Source organism: Lepidothrix coronata, unplaced genomic scaffold (genome assembly GCF_001604755.1).
Source record: "Lepidothrix coronata isolate B3197 unplaced genomic scaffold, Lepidothrix_coronata-1.0 Scaffold79, whole genome shotgun sequence".
Lineage (NCBI taxonomy): Eukaryota > Metazoa > Chordata > Aves > Passeriformes > Pipridae > Lepidothrix > Lepidothrix coronata.
This window is the reverse complement of record NW_016690259.1, coordinates 704,479-720,806: the sequence shown is the minus strand read 5'-3', so window position 1 is coordinate 720,806 and position 16,328 is coordinate 704,479. Positions and strand designations below refer to the sequence as shown.

Here is a 16,328-nt window from a genome sequence, read left to right as displayed (position 1 = left end):
TAAGAAAAGACAGTAGCTTGGGAGTGGAAGTGGGTACTAGGATTTCTGAATTGTGCCATTTGTGCTTTCTTTCCAAACCTTTTAATTTAGCATGTCTCTACATCATTTGGTAGTCAAGTACTGACAGGGTCATTCTTTCCTTTTTATTCTGTGCAATTACTAACAAATGAGCACCTTAACAAGACATTCGCTTTCCTACTTAAAATACCTCTTCCTGAAAAATTAGTCGAGAAAAATAAATCCTGCTGTATTCATTGATCTACAAGCTTAGTCTGATTGTCTCTAAACTGCTCATGAGAGTATCATGCATACTGCCCTTAGATAATTTCTTATACTAGGCCTTACTTGGTTTTGAATCACGAATCTAACTTTCAGTGCTTTGGGAGTCTGGAGACACCTCTACTCTCATCCGTCAAGATCACTGCCTAAGACTGGCTGTGAAACATGCCCTTACTTTTATCCAGTAAACACACAAGTGAAAATGCACACCTCAGAAAAAAACTGCAACTTGAGAGAACTGCCCCTCCCCCCCACCAAACTAAGAAACACAACAGTGAGAGAGAAATCAGAAGCGAGATCAACTTCTCTTTGAAGGGTTGGTACCTTTTTCTTGACAAAGCTGGCGTACCCCAAGGAGAGGGGAGAGAAGTCTCATTTGTCAGGCAAGGAGGGATCTGTTCTGCACGACTACAGACAAAACAGACAGGGGTAGGACAGAGAGGTTAGAGAAGAAACCAGAGGCCATACATACATAAGCTTGTTAGTTTTACAAAAGCGCCAGTAAAATCTTCACTAGGATCCATTCTTCAGAAACAACACGGATGACACAGGACGCTATGGAATGACAGCATCAGGTAAACATCCAGACATGCAAAGCGTGTACTGCTCTTGCGGAATGACTCTGCAGTGCTTGTTCACTGCTCTGCAGAGATCTACTGACACTAGTAAAGCAGAACATCTTCCAGTGTTAAACAGCAGAAGTTCAGAGGAGAAAGAAAAGCCTCAGTAAATTAGGTACAACCAATAAGGTAAGAAATAAAGTCAATGTAAACTTTACAATGAATGACGATCAGGAAATTTAAAAAAGAAGGAAGAATGCGTCACTGAAAAGAACAGCCAAAAAACCCAAAAAGGAACTTACGGTATCTTAAGCAACATCACCATGGGATTTACTTACCCCACTGTTTCCTCATTCTCTACTGTTAGCCAGTGTCGTAACTTCTACAGGATGTGTAACACATTCTTAATACAAATTTTCCTCCCACTATCTGAATGCTTTAATAATACTTTAAAATGAGATCAAATACAGCGATTTCTGGAGTTAGCTCTTAGTTTTGTTTTGGGTGGGGGGAAGAAGACTGTTGTGGGTTTTTATATTTCATTTTTTTTAAAGAAGAGAAAAGCATTAAGATTTGCTGCTTTGGTGGCAAAATGTTCATAACTAAAGCATCAAGTCTGTACTTTACCAGTCACTGAGTTTTAACTGGTAGCTCTGTTAATGTATCAACATACACAGTCATACCTTCAATACTTGAAAAATCAAGACCCTGTATGTGACTAACTAGACAGTCCATCTGATTAAAACAGAAGCTTCAAGGGTCCCAGATACAAAGCTTAGGTCTGCATTTTACTATTTTGTACCTTAAATTAAGGTACAAATTAAGATAAATTAAGGGCAAAAACCACTTTAAGACAAGCCAAACTTCAACATATACTTCACCAAGTTTTGCTGTCATTTCGAATCAACTTTAAGACACACATTTGTGTTTTAAAAAAACGTAATTTACAGAACAGAACTTTAAAGAACATGCAAATCCATCTAAAACAAGATGTCAGTCTTGATGTGTTAGCAATGAGAAAAGGAGGTACAAGGGAGACATTTTTGCTCTCTACAACTACCTGAGTGATGATTGTAGCAGGGAGTGTTCATCTCTTCTTCCAAATAACAAGCATTATGGCAAGAGGAATTGGCCTCAAGCTGAACCAGGGGAAGTTAAGATCGGATATCGGGAAAAATTTCTTCATCAAAAGGTTTATCAAGCATTGGAATGGGCTGCCCAGGGAAATGGTTGGGTCATCATCCCTGGAGGTTTTTAAAAGACCTGCAGATGTGGCACTTAGTGACACGGTTTAGTGGTGCACTTGTTAGTGCTAGCTTTCCAGTTAGGCTGGATTTTTAGACTGTTTTCCAATCTAAATGATTCTATGATTCTGAACTAATCACAATGTTATCTAATCACTTAAAGTTCTGTATCAAAGGAAACATGAAGTTAAGACCTGACATTGAACAACCAATTTTCCATTTGACTTAATAAAAGCATAAAAATTTTGTAGTTCTGTACGATAACGCAACCTGCCTGCCTATCAACCAACAGGCTGCTTCACAACACCAAATATAACCATAACCTTGTACCTCTATCTTAACTGATACCATGACAAAAACATTCAACACCAGAGAGAATGCTGCATACCCTGGAGAACACCAGCAAGCTAAGTCATTATTTGGTCAGATGTTGCCATCTTATAATCCCCTCGCTGGAGTGAAATAACAAAGAAATAGATTAAAATGGAAATACAAAAGCTTGCAGTGAAGAAAGAAAAACTATTTTGGGGAACACTGGTGGGGGGCAGGTAGGATGAGAAGATAAAAAAAAGCAAGGGGAAAAAAAAAGAAGCAAAGTTCATACCTGTCAAAAGAATCTGTTGCTACCTTGTAGAGGTAAATAAAAAGTTTGCTGCAGTGTCTGAGAGTTGGTGAAACAGAATCCAGGGATATTAGGTCATCGTCCAAAAGTCTTTGAAATAGTTGTGTATTTGAAGGGAAGACATTCAAGGGACTTATTTTTCTCAAGTCTGAGAAGCAGCCAAGTAATCGAACAGCATCTGCCAGTTTTTCATACTGGATCTCTGTTTTGAAGAAGTGAGAGTTGGCTGGCTCATAGCGCATTGCTGCAGTCAATGTGCAGAACACAGTGTGAAGCAGTTCAAACACTTGATTCTGGTTTACTTTTTCCCAGCCATTCTTAGGAGGCGAGCACAAAGATCTCTCCATAGCAACGAGTAAAGATGTGACATACACAAATCCACCAACTTTCCTAAAAACTGTTCTTGTGCGGTGACTTTCTCTCAGCACCAAGAGTAGGGCCTATGGACAAAACAAACAATCAAAACAGGGAAACAACAACAACAAGGCAGCAGCATTACAAACAGCTTGGAAAAAGGTAGGAACATGTTTGTTCACAAAATGCTGTTGTGCTAGCAAAATCCTCGTGTCATTTGTCAGAACTGGGTAATGCCTGAAGTCTCCACAGATCAACTTTGTACTGCAGGAGTCCTCATACTCAAAAGCTTACAAAATAAAAAGGGAAAGAGCTGAGGGGAAAGTAGAGCATTGCCTCTAATTTAGAAATAAGAAATTAAGGAGAAAGAAACCTGTCAGCAGAAAAGACTTGACCAAGCCTAGAACGGAACCCAAAATTTTCAGGTAATTCTCTTAGTGATAAAGTGGAGAATATAGTATTGAAAAGGAATCTTCTGTGCCATCACACTTCACAAACAATTTCAAACAAGAGCAGACAAATGACTGCTTGCAGCAATGAGGAATCTAAACCTTGAAGCATCCTAAAACAAGTCACCTAGAAATCTACAATGCAGAAGCATCTGGCACCTATGAAGCCAGAACAGCACTCAAAAATTCAGTTAGTGAATTCAGGCAGCAAAAAATTAGCCAAAAAAGTTTTAGCTTTCCTCTATAACTCTCTGAATTGAGCAAGACTTCATTCTAGGAGTTGCTGTCTAAAAATAAGCCTGAGTGAGAAACAAAAGTGGATAAAACCTTACTTGTTGAACAAATAAATACAAAGGCACAGCATTAACAGCAGAAACTACATTAACCTGGGTACTAGAGGATAATACGCATTTATCTGTGAAATCTGGGAGTGGAAAAGCCCCTCCACACAACCAAAAACAAACAAACAAAAACACCCGTCATGGGAAGTTTGACCCACATGTGAATATGGAATACAGAAGGGAAAGTCTCTTATAGGAAGCATTGTAAACAACAGAAAAATGTTACTGATACACAAATATAAGCTAGTGGGGAGACTTCCATGACCAAAAGATTACTACTTCAGAATCATGCTGCTATTTTTTTTTTAAGCACTGAGAAGATGGGTATTGAAATAGGTAGACTGTCATTCCTTTGAAGGCAGGATCTCATCTCTTGACAAAACTGAACAAACAGTAAGAGACATATCACTACACTGTTCTGGACTGTCAGTTCCATAACCAAAACTTCTGAAAACAGCACTGATGGAAGACAAGTACAACAGATCACATGAAAGACAGAAATCTTGATTTTCTATGTTAAATCCTTTGGGGAACTGCAATATCCTTTCTCTCCCCTTAAGTATTGCAAGTAACACATGCTCAAAAACGACTGAATACTTTGACAGACAAAACACTGCAAATGAATAACTTTATTACTAGCTTTCCTTTCTGTCTTTTGGAATAATATGAAGCTGCTCATATCCCAGAGAAATAGTACAGCTCCTTTGAACAGAGACAAACCTAGATGTCTCCGAGCTCTCTCCAGTAAGACTCATTTACTTACGAGTACTTGCCTCACCTTTTCTACCCTAAAATAAACAGTATTATGGCAATTTACAAAAATAACATGAGCTACTCTGAGAAGAAATTCTGGGTCTAGATTAACAGACAAAAATCCTAATACACTAGGCAACAGATAAGAGTTTTCTCATTTCTTCCTCCACTCACAGCCTTACTTCCCTCTCTTTTCACTATTTTCCTTAAGCATGCAAGTTCCTTGGCTTTATCTTCTACTATGATCAATATTACTTACATTTATATTAATTATTTCAGCATTCATAACTAAAAAATTGGTAAAATAAAATAAGCTTGCTACAGGAAAATGCAAGCCAGCACTGAAAATAAGCTTATGTGTTACATGCTTGCTTTTTTCTCCCCACACATTCTCATTATTTTTAACTGAACAATACCCCACCAGGAAAGATTATCATAACTGTAGAACCTCATTTCCTATCCACTAAGACTGACACCAATAATGATGTCAAAAACATACTCGCTCACTAGCCTTTACCTCTGATTCTGAAATCTACCATGGATAAATGGAAGAAAATAAAAATCATGGATCAAATGTACACATTTCAGCTCAAGAGATGATCTGCATTCAGTAGCTAAACACCATCCATGCAGTCCAACTCAATTCAATCCCCTTTTCAGTGTTTTGTTTTCTGAAACAACATCTTAGGAGCAAGAACCATGAACAACAATAGCTCACTTACCCTTAAGATGTCTGTTTTCAGCTGCAGTTCCGTAGGTGGAGCCGAGTGCATCAGTCCCAACAAGGTGCCCATATCATCCTCTCCACTCGGTGACAACACCAGCTGCTGGATGATCATCAGGGCATGCTGGCGGCACTGCGGATACTTCACTATGTTGTGGACACATCTCGCGCCACCAAACTCCCTGAAAATACCTAATGGGAAAGAAGGGTGAGGATAAGGAGTGTGAAAAATAGGATCGGTAACAAATAATGACAACAAAACAATGCAGAAGGTGTTTATTTTCGTTTCTAGAAACTGAACGGCAGAGTTTTAGCCTTAGGGACATTTAGTAACTTACTACTGTCTTTCCTCTCTTGCCACAAATAAAAATAGAACTTGAATGCCTTCTAGCAATATTTTCATTAGAGGTGTTGAGTACAAGGATGGAGGGCAGTTCTAAGAATTTCCTCAATAATCCTGTTTCTCCAACAGTAGTTACTCTTTTCATGCTAGAGCTCAAAGAGTCTCAGGATGAAATAAAAAATATACCAAGCCCTCCATCTTTTGTGAAGACTATACACTATTTTGGTTAAGGGTAACGTTTATACTACATTTAGCAATGAATTAAATGTAATATGAACTAAAAATATAACTAGGCTGTTTCTGGACAAGATCACCAAAGTAGGAGCATTGGTTGAGAAATGGTTCTGTCTATCCACAAGAGTTGTAGGATTCTGCAGAATTCTGTCTTCCTGTGGCAAGACTTATCTCTGTAGAGATTAAGCTTAAGTCAAATAATGATTTCAAACTTACTGGCTACTCAGAACAACACATGTGTAATATTAACCAAAAATTATATGAAAATTGATTCTGAAATCATCATAAAACCCGAAGTGGAATATATATGATATATAATGTGTTTTTAGTACACCGTCAGCACCCAGAGTACTGCCCTATGTTAATTACTGAAAATGAAAACAGAGTAGGAAAACGGATCGATGCTGCATTACTGCATCGAAAAGGATCATTTTCGTTGTGACCATAAACCAAAAGGGCTGTTTAAATGACCAGGTTCAGGATTAACAAGTAAAACAATGTTTATTCCCCTTAATGTACATAAACAAACATTAATCCCACTAAGCATTTCCAATTTCCTGCCTCTTGCTTTCTCTGGTGTCCTTTGGATGAGATACAGACCTAGTGTGAAAGGAGAGGCCTCAGACCCTGAGACATGTAAGCTGGTTCCATCCCCTCACATGCAAAGTGCATCTCTTCAGTGGTCAGGTCTCTTATTTTCAGAGAGACTGAAGTAACATTTTATACCCCTCCCACTCTTGGCGTTGGTTCTCATCTATCCAAGGAACCTATGTGAGTCTGGACACTCAAAGTTCTGTTGAAATTTGGTTAGCAGTTATGAAATACTCAGGAAACTTTATCAGAGACACTGGTTTAGCAACAGAAACTAAGCTTTGAATACGGTATGAATCACTATAAGGCTGCACAATGCCTACTTATGCCTCTGTGATGACCTGTAACCTCTGCTGGCCTTTGGCTACAATGGCACTGAGTCCACATCCCAGTCACGCTGCACAGACATTGGGAAATGGTTTCACAACCACATTTTGCCCAATTTCTCCATATATATAAGCCCCCACATGTACCTTCATGCCACTTCTTTCTGATTCATTTCTAATTCTGCCTTTTCTTACATGGCAAAACCATGTACTGGCATGTTGGCAAAACCAAAGATGAGTGATAAATACAATTCACCTGTGACCAATACCAATTCCTCTCTAAAACCTGCTTATTTCAGCCTATTAATTTGCTACTGTTTATCACAGAACAGAATCCTCTAGTAAATCAAAATTATGGGTTTTTTTCCCTTTCCCTTGACAGGAGGAGTAGCTTGGGGGACAAAAGGGAAGTGGCAAAGGAGACACACAACAGCTTCAGCAAAGCTTCTGGCAGCGTCATCCACAGCTTTCTCACAAGCAACCCAACCAAATGGTCTATGTGCAATCCTGACAGACTGAATGTAAAACTAATGGAAACATCTACTCGGAGCAATCTCTGCTTCACGGCAATGCCCTTCTGCTTGACTGAGGGCATGCAACTGGGGTTTATCTCAAGTGCCATGAATAATGCCTTTCCTGATGGAATGACAAATTTGCTTATCAAAAACGTGGACAAAGCCAAGCTGGCAGATGTTATAAATGCTCAGTGGGCAGAATTCAAAAGTCATCTTTGGAAGTGGTTTGAAACCATAAGTTGAAATGCAACACATCAAGTGCAAGAGTTAAATGACATAGACACCACTGGAGATTGTTCCAACACTGAGCCTAAATTTAAACAAAAAAATTTCCCAGGCAAAAGCAGAAAAGAAACAAGTTACAAGCTTTAAGTCATTAGCCCATAAACTGATATTTAAACAGTGAGCTATCAACCAAGCTGGAAAATTGTCAAGATTTCTTTCTTAAACATTTATCAAAGACTGTAGCTTCTCCTACTTATATGAACAAAAACAGAAGTAAGAAAACACCTGAAATAAAGATGTTTCATGGCCTCCAAGGCCAGAAACTCCCTGGTTCCTCAGGGTGGAGTCTGTCCCCTCCCACCTGCTCATTTTCTTCTTTGTCTAACAGAACAAGTGGTTTAAAAACATTCGTCATTCTTATTCAATCTGCTATTTCAATCTCTCAGAGACGGCTTTTACCAGTATGAGGTACACATAGTGTCTACTTCAAAATCACTAAGTCTTGGCTAATGGAGCATCATATAAAACTGCCTGATTTAGAAGAGGACAATCATAACAGAGCCCTATTTATATATACTGACTGGGAACAAGCCTTTAAGAATCAAAAAAACAACTTTAACTAAAGATGCAAGAATTGCTAATCACATTTAAGAAGATGTGACACTGAACACTGAACTACATTTCTAATTAGAAGCTAATTTTTTTGATACACAAACTGTGTTAAAAGCACTACTACAGATTATTATAGTACTTTTGGAAAGTGATGGGGTGTGGTGGTTGCCTTCAAGTAAACAACAGCAAAAAAACACAAGTTAAAACACTATTTTGTACCCCTTTATTTCCTGCACTCTAAATTATGTTGCCTATTCCCTTTACTGGAAAAACGTGACAAGAGAGAGTGTATATTTCAGTGTGTTTGATTACTTGTCTGAAGATAGAAAGTCAAGACATGGTTTTCTGTGTTACTCTTTTATACATATTTTGGCAGCAATCTCTCCACTTACCTGCATTTGTGTTTGATCCTTGTAGTAGTACTGTCAAGGTCTCCATAACCAATAAAGCCAGCTGCTTTTGGTCCTCAAATGAACTGTTTCTTGAATCCACTAAAAAATAATTTCAGAAGCTAAAGTCATAGTAAATATCACACTAAAATGCCTCTTGATACTTTCCACCAACACTTTTATTTTCTTTGCTTCCCCAGAGAAGGCAGCCTAACCATTTTCGAAAGCAAATTAAGATTCAGTCTACACATGCATTCCTGGGAAAGCTTAGCTTAGCTATGAATCATTTGAAAAGTTAATTTATAAAGACAAGAATTTAAATGGAAACTTCTGAGCACTGCGAGCTCAGCAGTCTGACACTACAGCTGTAGGTGTAGTTTCACATCCTCAGCTATTGTTTGTCGAAGCCACAAAATCAAACCACAGTTGAAGACTTAACAGGATCTGCTCTTGTTCAGTATTCAGTACTTCAAAGGAGAAATTCCACACAAAACTACACTGTTATAATTACAGCAAATATGCTTATGACTCAATGGGTGTAACAGACCAACCAACATCACAAGTGGCATGTCACACACAGCATCACACTCCCGAAAAAGTGGGTGTTTTGGGTTTTTTTAATTATTCTAATAAAAGGAAAGCCACAAGACAAGGGCATGTGTGCCCAGGTAGCACCCTAATCATATGACAACTTTGTCCATTTATTCAAAAGAACATGAGAACTGATGTGTTTTTCAACAGAGTTGCTGGTAAAAAAAATCCTTCTAACTCTAATCTGCAGCTACCACTCAGTGAGGACTCACACAACTAAACTCAGGTGAAACATCCAACAGCTATGGTTAAAAAGTAAGTGACACTGATTAACACTAACTTGACTGCAGTTTGAACAAAGAATGCAAAAAAACCAAAACCAAACAAAACCACAAAAATTCTATGTGTGTGCATGTAGGCTCCTATGGCACTTGGCAGTGTCTGCTTTGCAGGCCCAGCAGCTATGTGGCTTATCTCTGTGATGTTCAATTCTGGAGATAACTAATTTTCATATTTTTTTTTAATGCTTAGAAAAATGTAGACCCAATTTATAAAAGTCTGCAAACTTGAATAAATACTCCTATTAAGAGCTTAAATTTGAGCTCTCTAGTATTTTTTCAAAGCTGGGGCTAGACATACACAAGAAAACCCACAAGTACCTTTTCTTAGGAAGAATATGGATGTTATGCATTGCTCCTTTACTTTTTTTCATGTTAAGTAACAGATATTAAACCAACACATCACAAAAACATTTAAAAAGGAAAATACTAACTCCTACTATTTTGTATTCATACAGCGTTTTTCATTAAAGGTTGCCTCGAGCTTCTCTGAGGACATTAAGAGAGAAGCAATTCCAATGAGCTTTTAAGATGGCACAGCAGCCCCCAGCATGATTCAGCCCTTGAGGTACACGTTCAGACTCTCCTGTTCCTCCTCTTAAGAGCTAGACTCCACTATTCCAAGTCAAAAAAAGACATGTATTAGAAAAATACAAGTGGACACACTACCTTGATCATTCAGTGCCTGAGTGGGATCTTTCAAAAGGGCTGCATATTTATGAAGAAGATTTACCATCACCTCCAGAAGTCCCACTTCCCTGAAGACATCCTTAAAGATGTAGTCGTGACGGGTGAACTTCAGGAGTGTCTTCATGGCAATGATGCTACACTGAAAAGAAGTGCTGGATTTTAAAAGGATGCTCACACTGATCAGTTCTTTACAGGGTATGTAATTCAAGCTGAAGACAACCAATTCCAGCATCTCAAAGTATTTGGTCTGCACTTCTGGAAGTCTGGGAATTTTCTCTGCAAACTGAGACAATGTGTGCTGCGATTCCAAAATGAAGTAGTTGGCATTGTCCGCCATATAAATATTCGTGATGGCATCAAGGATGATTTGTGCTAGATAGTTGGTTTTTGCTCTCAAAAATGCATTCTGGAGGACAGAAAATGCTTGAATATTCCTCACACTATGACCTAAATCAGGAAACAAAGTGGGATGGGAGGAAAAAGGAAAAAGAAAGTTCTTAATCATCATAAACAATGAGTACACTTATTAATAATGATTCATGCATTTTAACAAGTGGGAATTAAATAACAATATATTTCATGTATAAAAAGAAGTCTCTACACAACCACTTACATTGCAAATCCTACAATCTCCTGTTCATTACAATGGCATCTTCAGCTTTGAAAGTGTTTACTTAAGCAGCTAAATCAAAGACAATTTCTTTAAAATAGCTAAATATGCTGATTTACTACTAAAATGTACAACGGGATAAGTTCTAGAGACAAAACAAAGCCTGCCTGTCATCTACCCAGGCCATAGGAGAACACATTAAAGCAACAGTAAAATGTTCTGTATTCCATAAGGCAGAACACAACTCTGGCAGGCTATGTTTAGAACAACAGCCACCTACATCCCCTCACTCAACAGAGCAATAAGCAATGACAAGTCCTTGTCAGTTGGTATCAAAACCAGGCCACCAAATTCTCTGCTCGATTTCTCCTTTTGACAACTGCCAGTGTAGAGAAACTCCATAGGGCAGCATAAGGCCAGCTTGTACAAATTTCTTCTTGTAAGTACCTGCAAGCTGATTAAAATCTCACTCATTCAGCCAAAGAATGCTTCATTTATGAGTGCTCCCTGTGGTTCCCAGAACTTTCTATGGGCAGATATTACTCTTATTCTACTAAAAATGCCTCAAAGACAGTTTTTTTAACTTCTGTAGGAACAGTACAAGTCACAGTGGGCAAATCCCACAATACGGAAAACAACTACTGGTAAAAAAATAATTTTAACAAAATAGACAATCAAGAGTGAGACTTTAAAGACATTCTAAACAAAGCATGTTTTAACAATAAAATCTTATTTTCAAGCAAGGTCTACACAAACTGATAACCTGATTTAAAAATCCTTTCATAAACAAAGAATTCTGATTTATTATATATTCTCTGTGGAACACTACTCTCTTAATTGTTTATAAACTAAGCTGTCCAATTTAACAATAACTTCAATTATGTTCATGCCTAGCCTCACCACTTCCCATGCCAGTATTTCTCCAGAAGACAACAGGAAACTCTCTTGAAAATGAACATGGAACAATTTCACATACTGGAAGAATATTAGTTACACTATAAGTCACAGTCAGTTGTTTCTAAAAGGACTTTTTAACATGCTTTCCTTACTACAAAAAATGTCAAAAAGGAGGACTTAGAGCTTATTAAATGTGACAGGAACATAGTATATAAATAGTTATATCTGACTCTAATTTAGTATCAACAGTTGTTCCAGGCAATCAGGAAGATTATTAAATTAACTTTGATTATTATAAGGACCCCTGAAGAAATGAAATTTTAACCAGCTCTTCAGAATTCAAGAACTAACATGATTTAAACAGAAGCAATTTAAAAAAATGAGTATGGTCTTCATAAAAAGACAAATTCCACCTATAATGAAAAGTAGGTGAAAGGAACTGAGAGATGTCAAGATAAATACCACAAAATTAAAAAACTTTTGCAAATTGCAACAGGCCATGGGTCTCTTATGCTACTGTACCAGAAAAACTGATTAGTCTAAACAAAAATTAATATTATTACCAAAACATGGAGAAATTAAACTGAGTGTATCACCACCTTTCTCTATTTAGTGCAAAAGAAAAACAAATCCCATGAACAATGAACTCTCTCAATACCAGAGAAAGGAACTCATTGTCCAAGGAACATGAGAAACAGTGAAAATAAATCCATTAGCCCATAAATCTATAAATGCAATCCTATCACAAATTTTTTTCTTTCATCAGTGGTATTAGTAAATCTCATAAAAAGTTCAAGTAACAAACTAGCTCCACAATGACTATTAAGTTCCAAACTCCTTAGTTACATACAAGACTTACCTGAATTTTAAGTTTATGCAGAGGACATGAAACATAAGCTTATTTTTATAAAACCCTTTCTCCCCTGGGAATTCCTCAACCTTATCTCTGTATCATAATTGACTGTGGTTGCAAGCACAACCACAGATTTTATCACTGTGAACACTGGTGATGAAACAACAGATTCCAGCTCACAAGTTACATTTGCGTAAGCTGAAAAAAGCTAACAATGCAAAATGGGGTGGGAGAAGGATTAAAAAAAAAAAAAATCAAGCTAGCACATCAGTCTTTCATATCAGTTTAGTAAGAGCAGCTTAAAACACAATAAATCAACTCAGTGCATCTCTTCACTATGATAATCTCTTACAACATCCACGCAGAAAGTGTCAGCTTGAAATGCAATCTTATATAAAAAACCTAGACTCAGTTGCAAACAGTTTGTGTAGTAAACAGCTTCTCTGTATTTTGTTGTTTACATCTAAAACAACAAAAAACCATACAGAGAGGGAAAGCAAACATACTCACCTTTGCCTGCAGGCTGTGGGACTGCAAACCCGGGTAGCAGGAAAGGTACTCCCGTGGTAACACCTGCTGGCTTTAATTCATTGACACCATATGTTGTTAAGGAAGTGATCAAATTAACGAGGTCCTTCAGAGCATCCTTAGATTCAGCTTCTTTTGCCTGTTCTAATCTAAAGAAAATACAATAGATCAGGTTAGCAGCATTGGTTTATTTCACCTCAAATCACTTTTTGTGACCCATTTTCCTCAATTTAGAGACCACAGTTTTACTGCCCTATCCTGCAGTATCTTACATGTTTGTATGTCATACCATTAAGTCAGTCAAACACTGAACTTGGAAGAGCGTACAGTTATTTGCCACAGAAATTCACCTCATAAATCTTTCCTTGAACTCAACAGTCTATTAAAAAGCAGTACAGACATGAAAATTACTTTAAAAATCCTCTCACAGACATGAAGCTATTGGATATGAAAGCAAATATATAGTCTGTAATTAAATAAATCCATAATTAACTTGCTAGATTACAGCTGCCACTTTGAGAGTTAATATTTTATGTTAATGAGATGGTATCTTGGTAGAAGCCTAACACTTAGAAGCACTGGATGAAGCACCCTCATTAGAACTCCAAAACTTTACCTTTGAGCACAAGAGAACGGAAATGTAACATCCCATTCCAACCACTGTTTCCTGCCAGCAGCTCACCATCAGACCAAACCCTAAAAACTGACTCTGAACCCTAGAACCATCCTCATTTTCCTTCTACTTCATCAAAAATTATACCATCTTTAATTATTTGCTAACTGTATAGCCCCTGCAGATCCCAGGAGTAAGTTGGGGACCACAATCTCCTATTTGCTTATGCAATGCAAGTTCTGTTTTTCTTCCTGCTGACAAGCAATCGTGGGAGCCCTTTAGAAGCAGCTCATTCTTCATCCTCCATCTTCTTCTCAGTCAGACATAGCTGAGGAACAATCTCCTTTAAACAGGAACCTCCTGCAAACAGTCACTACAGAAGCACCGATCTATTGGCATTCTACTGATCCTCCACATTCCCTGCCCTTTCACACCGTCCAGGTGCAATTACACACTTGCTCCTCCAGCCCCTCAAAAACCTTCTGCAGTTTCTTACTAAGCCACCTTCTTCACACATCCTTCTGGTTTTCCAGCTCCAAAGCCTTTCTTTTTTGCAGCTAGAGGCCCAGTGTCCAGATTTCACACCCTTACGTGACAGTCATCTTCACAAACAGTGCCATTAGAGCTGGACAAGTCTCTGTCAGTAGGTTTGATCCAAAACATGTCCAGGGAGAATATGTTACTGTTGTTCATCACTGACCAATACACAGGCTTATTCAAAATGACTGTTTTTTTGAAAAATACCTTTATTTGCTTCTAGAAGACCACCTTGGGAAGAAGTGAGGATAACATATTTCTATGCTATTAACCTTTACTGATGTCACCTGATGATCAGACATGGATATCGCAAGTCTTCCTATACCTTTGTCAGGCATCTCCCATTCTTTGATTTAAAGGATGAGCAAGCTCAGGAGAGAGTTTGGTGAAAACACCTGCTCTACAGAGGATCACTTTTGTACCTGAAGACGAAAACGCTAATGACAGTGGATTCCCCTCATATTTCACCTAAACTTTGGCTGACAGTTTCTGGGAAACAACTGCACTTGAATTACACGGCTTTGAATTAATGCATTAGTAAATATAACATACTTCAAAACTCCATTTATACAATAAGAAAAATAACAATTCCTTGGTAGGCATTCTAGTTTTTGTGGCATCAAAGATAATTTATGAATAATTTTGACCACGATCAAAAATTTCAAATGCCATGTCTATGTCTGGTACCGCTTTAAAACAAACAAAACCCCCTCAAAATTATGTAGTGGAAGATCTAGTTCAAATATTTAGGTGCCAAAACCCAGCATCCTAGTACCCAAAAATGAATGACTTGAAAGAGGGAGATAACAACATTAACATCTCTCATTAAGACCTAGTGTTTTTTAGCACCCTTAGCCCAAGTATACTTCATAAGGTATACACTTGTAAACATAATTTCCAAGTTTCCATCTCGGACTTGAAAAACACATATATTTCAACAGCTAAGCATCCTTCTTCAGATCTTCATATCCAAACAAAGCAACATAGACTGATCATAGATTTTACACAAAGCAACAGACACTAATTTGTTGACTGAGAAAGGAAAGAAAGAAGTTTCTTCCATAGAAAGAACTAAAATCATGGATAGATCATACATACAAGTTTTGTTTGGGCAGGCATTTTCATTACCATATTTTCTGATGCATTAGCAGCATCCTTAATTAAAAGTAAAAAAAAAAAAAAAATACACACACACATACACACTGATTCCCTTGCAACATGCACCCCACTTACATATGTGATTTTTCATTATGATAGCATGATAAGACAATAACATAATCACAGAATTGTTTAGGTTGGAAAAGACCTTTAAGATCATTGAGTCCAGCTGTTAACTAAGCAATGCCAAGCCCGCCACTAAATCATGTCCCTAGACAAAACAAAACAAATCCCCAACCAAACCCAAAAATCACTAATTGCAACCAAAATTTTATGTTCCGAATTATTTCTAAATATTTAGTACCAGTTGTTTTTAAGCATCTGCTTTCTTCACAAAACACAGAAACATTTAGTAATAAATCACCACTAAAGACTAAAAAATTAAACAATGTAGTTCCATAAATCGAGAGAACCACATAATGTAATGTCTTCATTCCATAATAATCTATAATCACTTCTTTGTTCAAACCCATTCACCACCTATTCTTTATTATGAAAGCTTTTTTAAAAAAAGCTCAGCGATCTTTCTGCATTTCTTCAAGCACTTTTACATACCTGAGGAGGAGGTCACAGAGGAAGTTGTATCCTTGCCATATCCTAAAATCATCCAACAACGTTTGGGATACATCACTGGAGTCTTTGAGAAAACAAGAAAGTCCAGCAAACATCTCAACTATTTCTAGGGGAGAAAGGTCATCAGACTGCTGCATGTTCTGGACACACGTGGACAAACATTCCTTTTCTGAAAAGAATTGCAATTAAGAAATTTAGGATTTTACTCACATCAATCACAACTAGAAGTATAACTAGTACTATAAATACAGTAATAAGATAACTTATTCAAGTATCTCTTATCATGTAACACTGAGTATCACAGAGTACTTGAAGATGAGAAGGATCCTCAAGTGGCTTTGGATTTGAACTCTAACCTCTTTTTGCCAACCCCTTCCTCCCTTTTATAATCTTTACCCTTGTAAGGAGGAAACTGTAGATTTTTAACTAGTTTTTAACT

The 16,328-nt window shown here is 37.5% G+C and overlaps 1 protein-coding gene across 9 annotated transcripts in view; it reads right to left on the bottom strand.

Moving 5' to 3' along the window:
• The window catches only part of WDFY3 (WD repeat and FYVE domain containing 3), a 166,946-nt gene that overhangs the window by 74,917 nt on the left and 75,701 nt on the right, over window positions 1-16,328 (bottom strand). For 7 of the 9 annotated variants that reach the window (XM_017820126.1, XM_017820127.1, XM_017820120.1 and 4 more), the window contains 7 exons: window positions 15,872-16,058; window positions 12,991-13,157; window positions 10,100-10,567; window positions 8,565-8,663; window positions 5,325-5,518; window positions 2,688-3,145; window positions 604-687 (listed from right to left, as the gene is read on the bottom strand). In XM_017820126.1, the coding sequence (XP_017675615.1) occupies window positions 604-687; window positions 2,688-3,145; window positions 5,325-5,518; window positions 8,565-8,663; window positions 10,100-10,567; window positions 12,991-13,157; window positions 15,872-16,058 (1,657 nt within the window). The remainder of the gene's footprint in view (window positions 1-603; window positions 688-2,687; window positions 3,146-5,324; window positions 5,519-8,564; window positions 8,664-10,099; window positions 10,568-12,990; window positions 13,158-15,871; window positions 16,059-16,328) is intronic. The other 2 variants (XM_017820123.1, XM_017820125.1) reach the window with 1 other exon arrangement.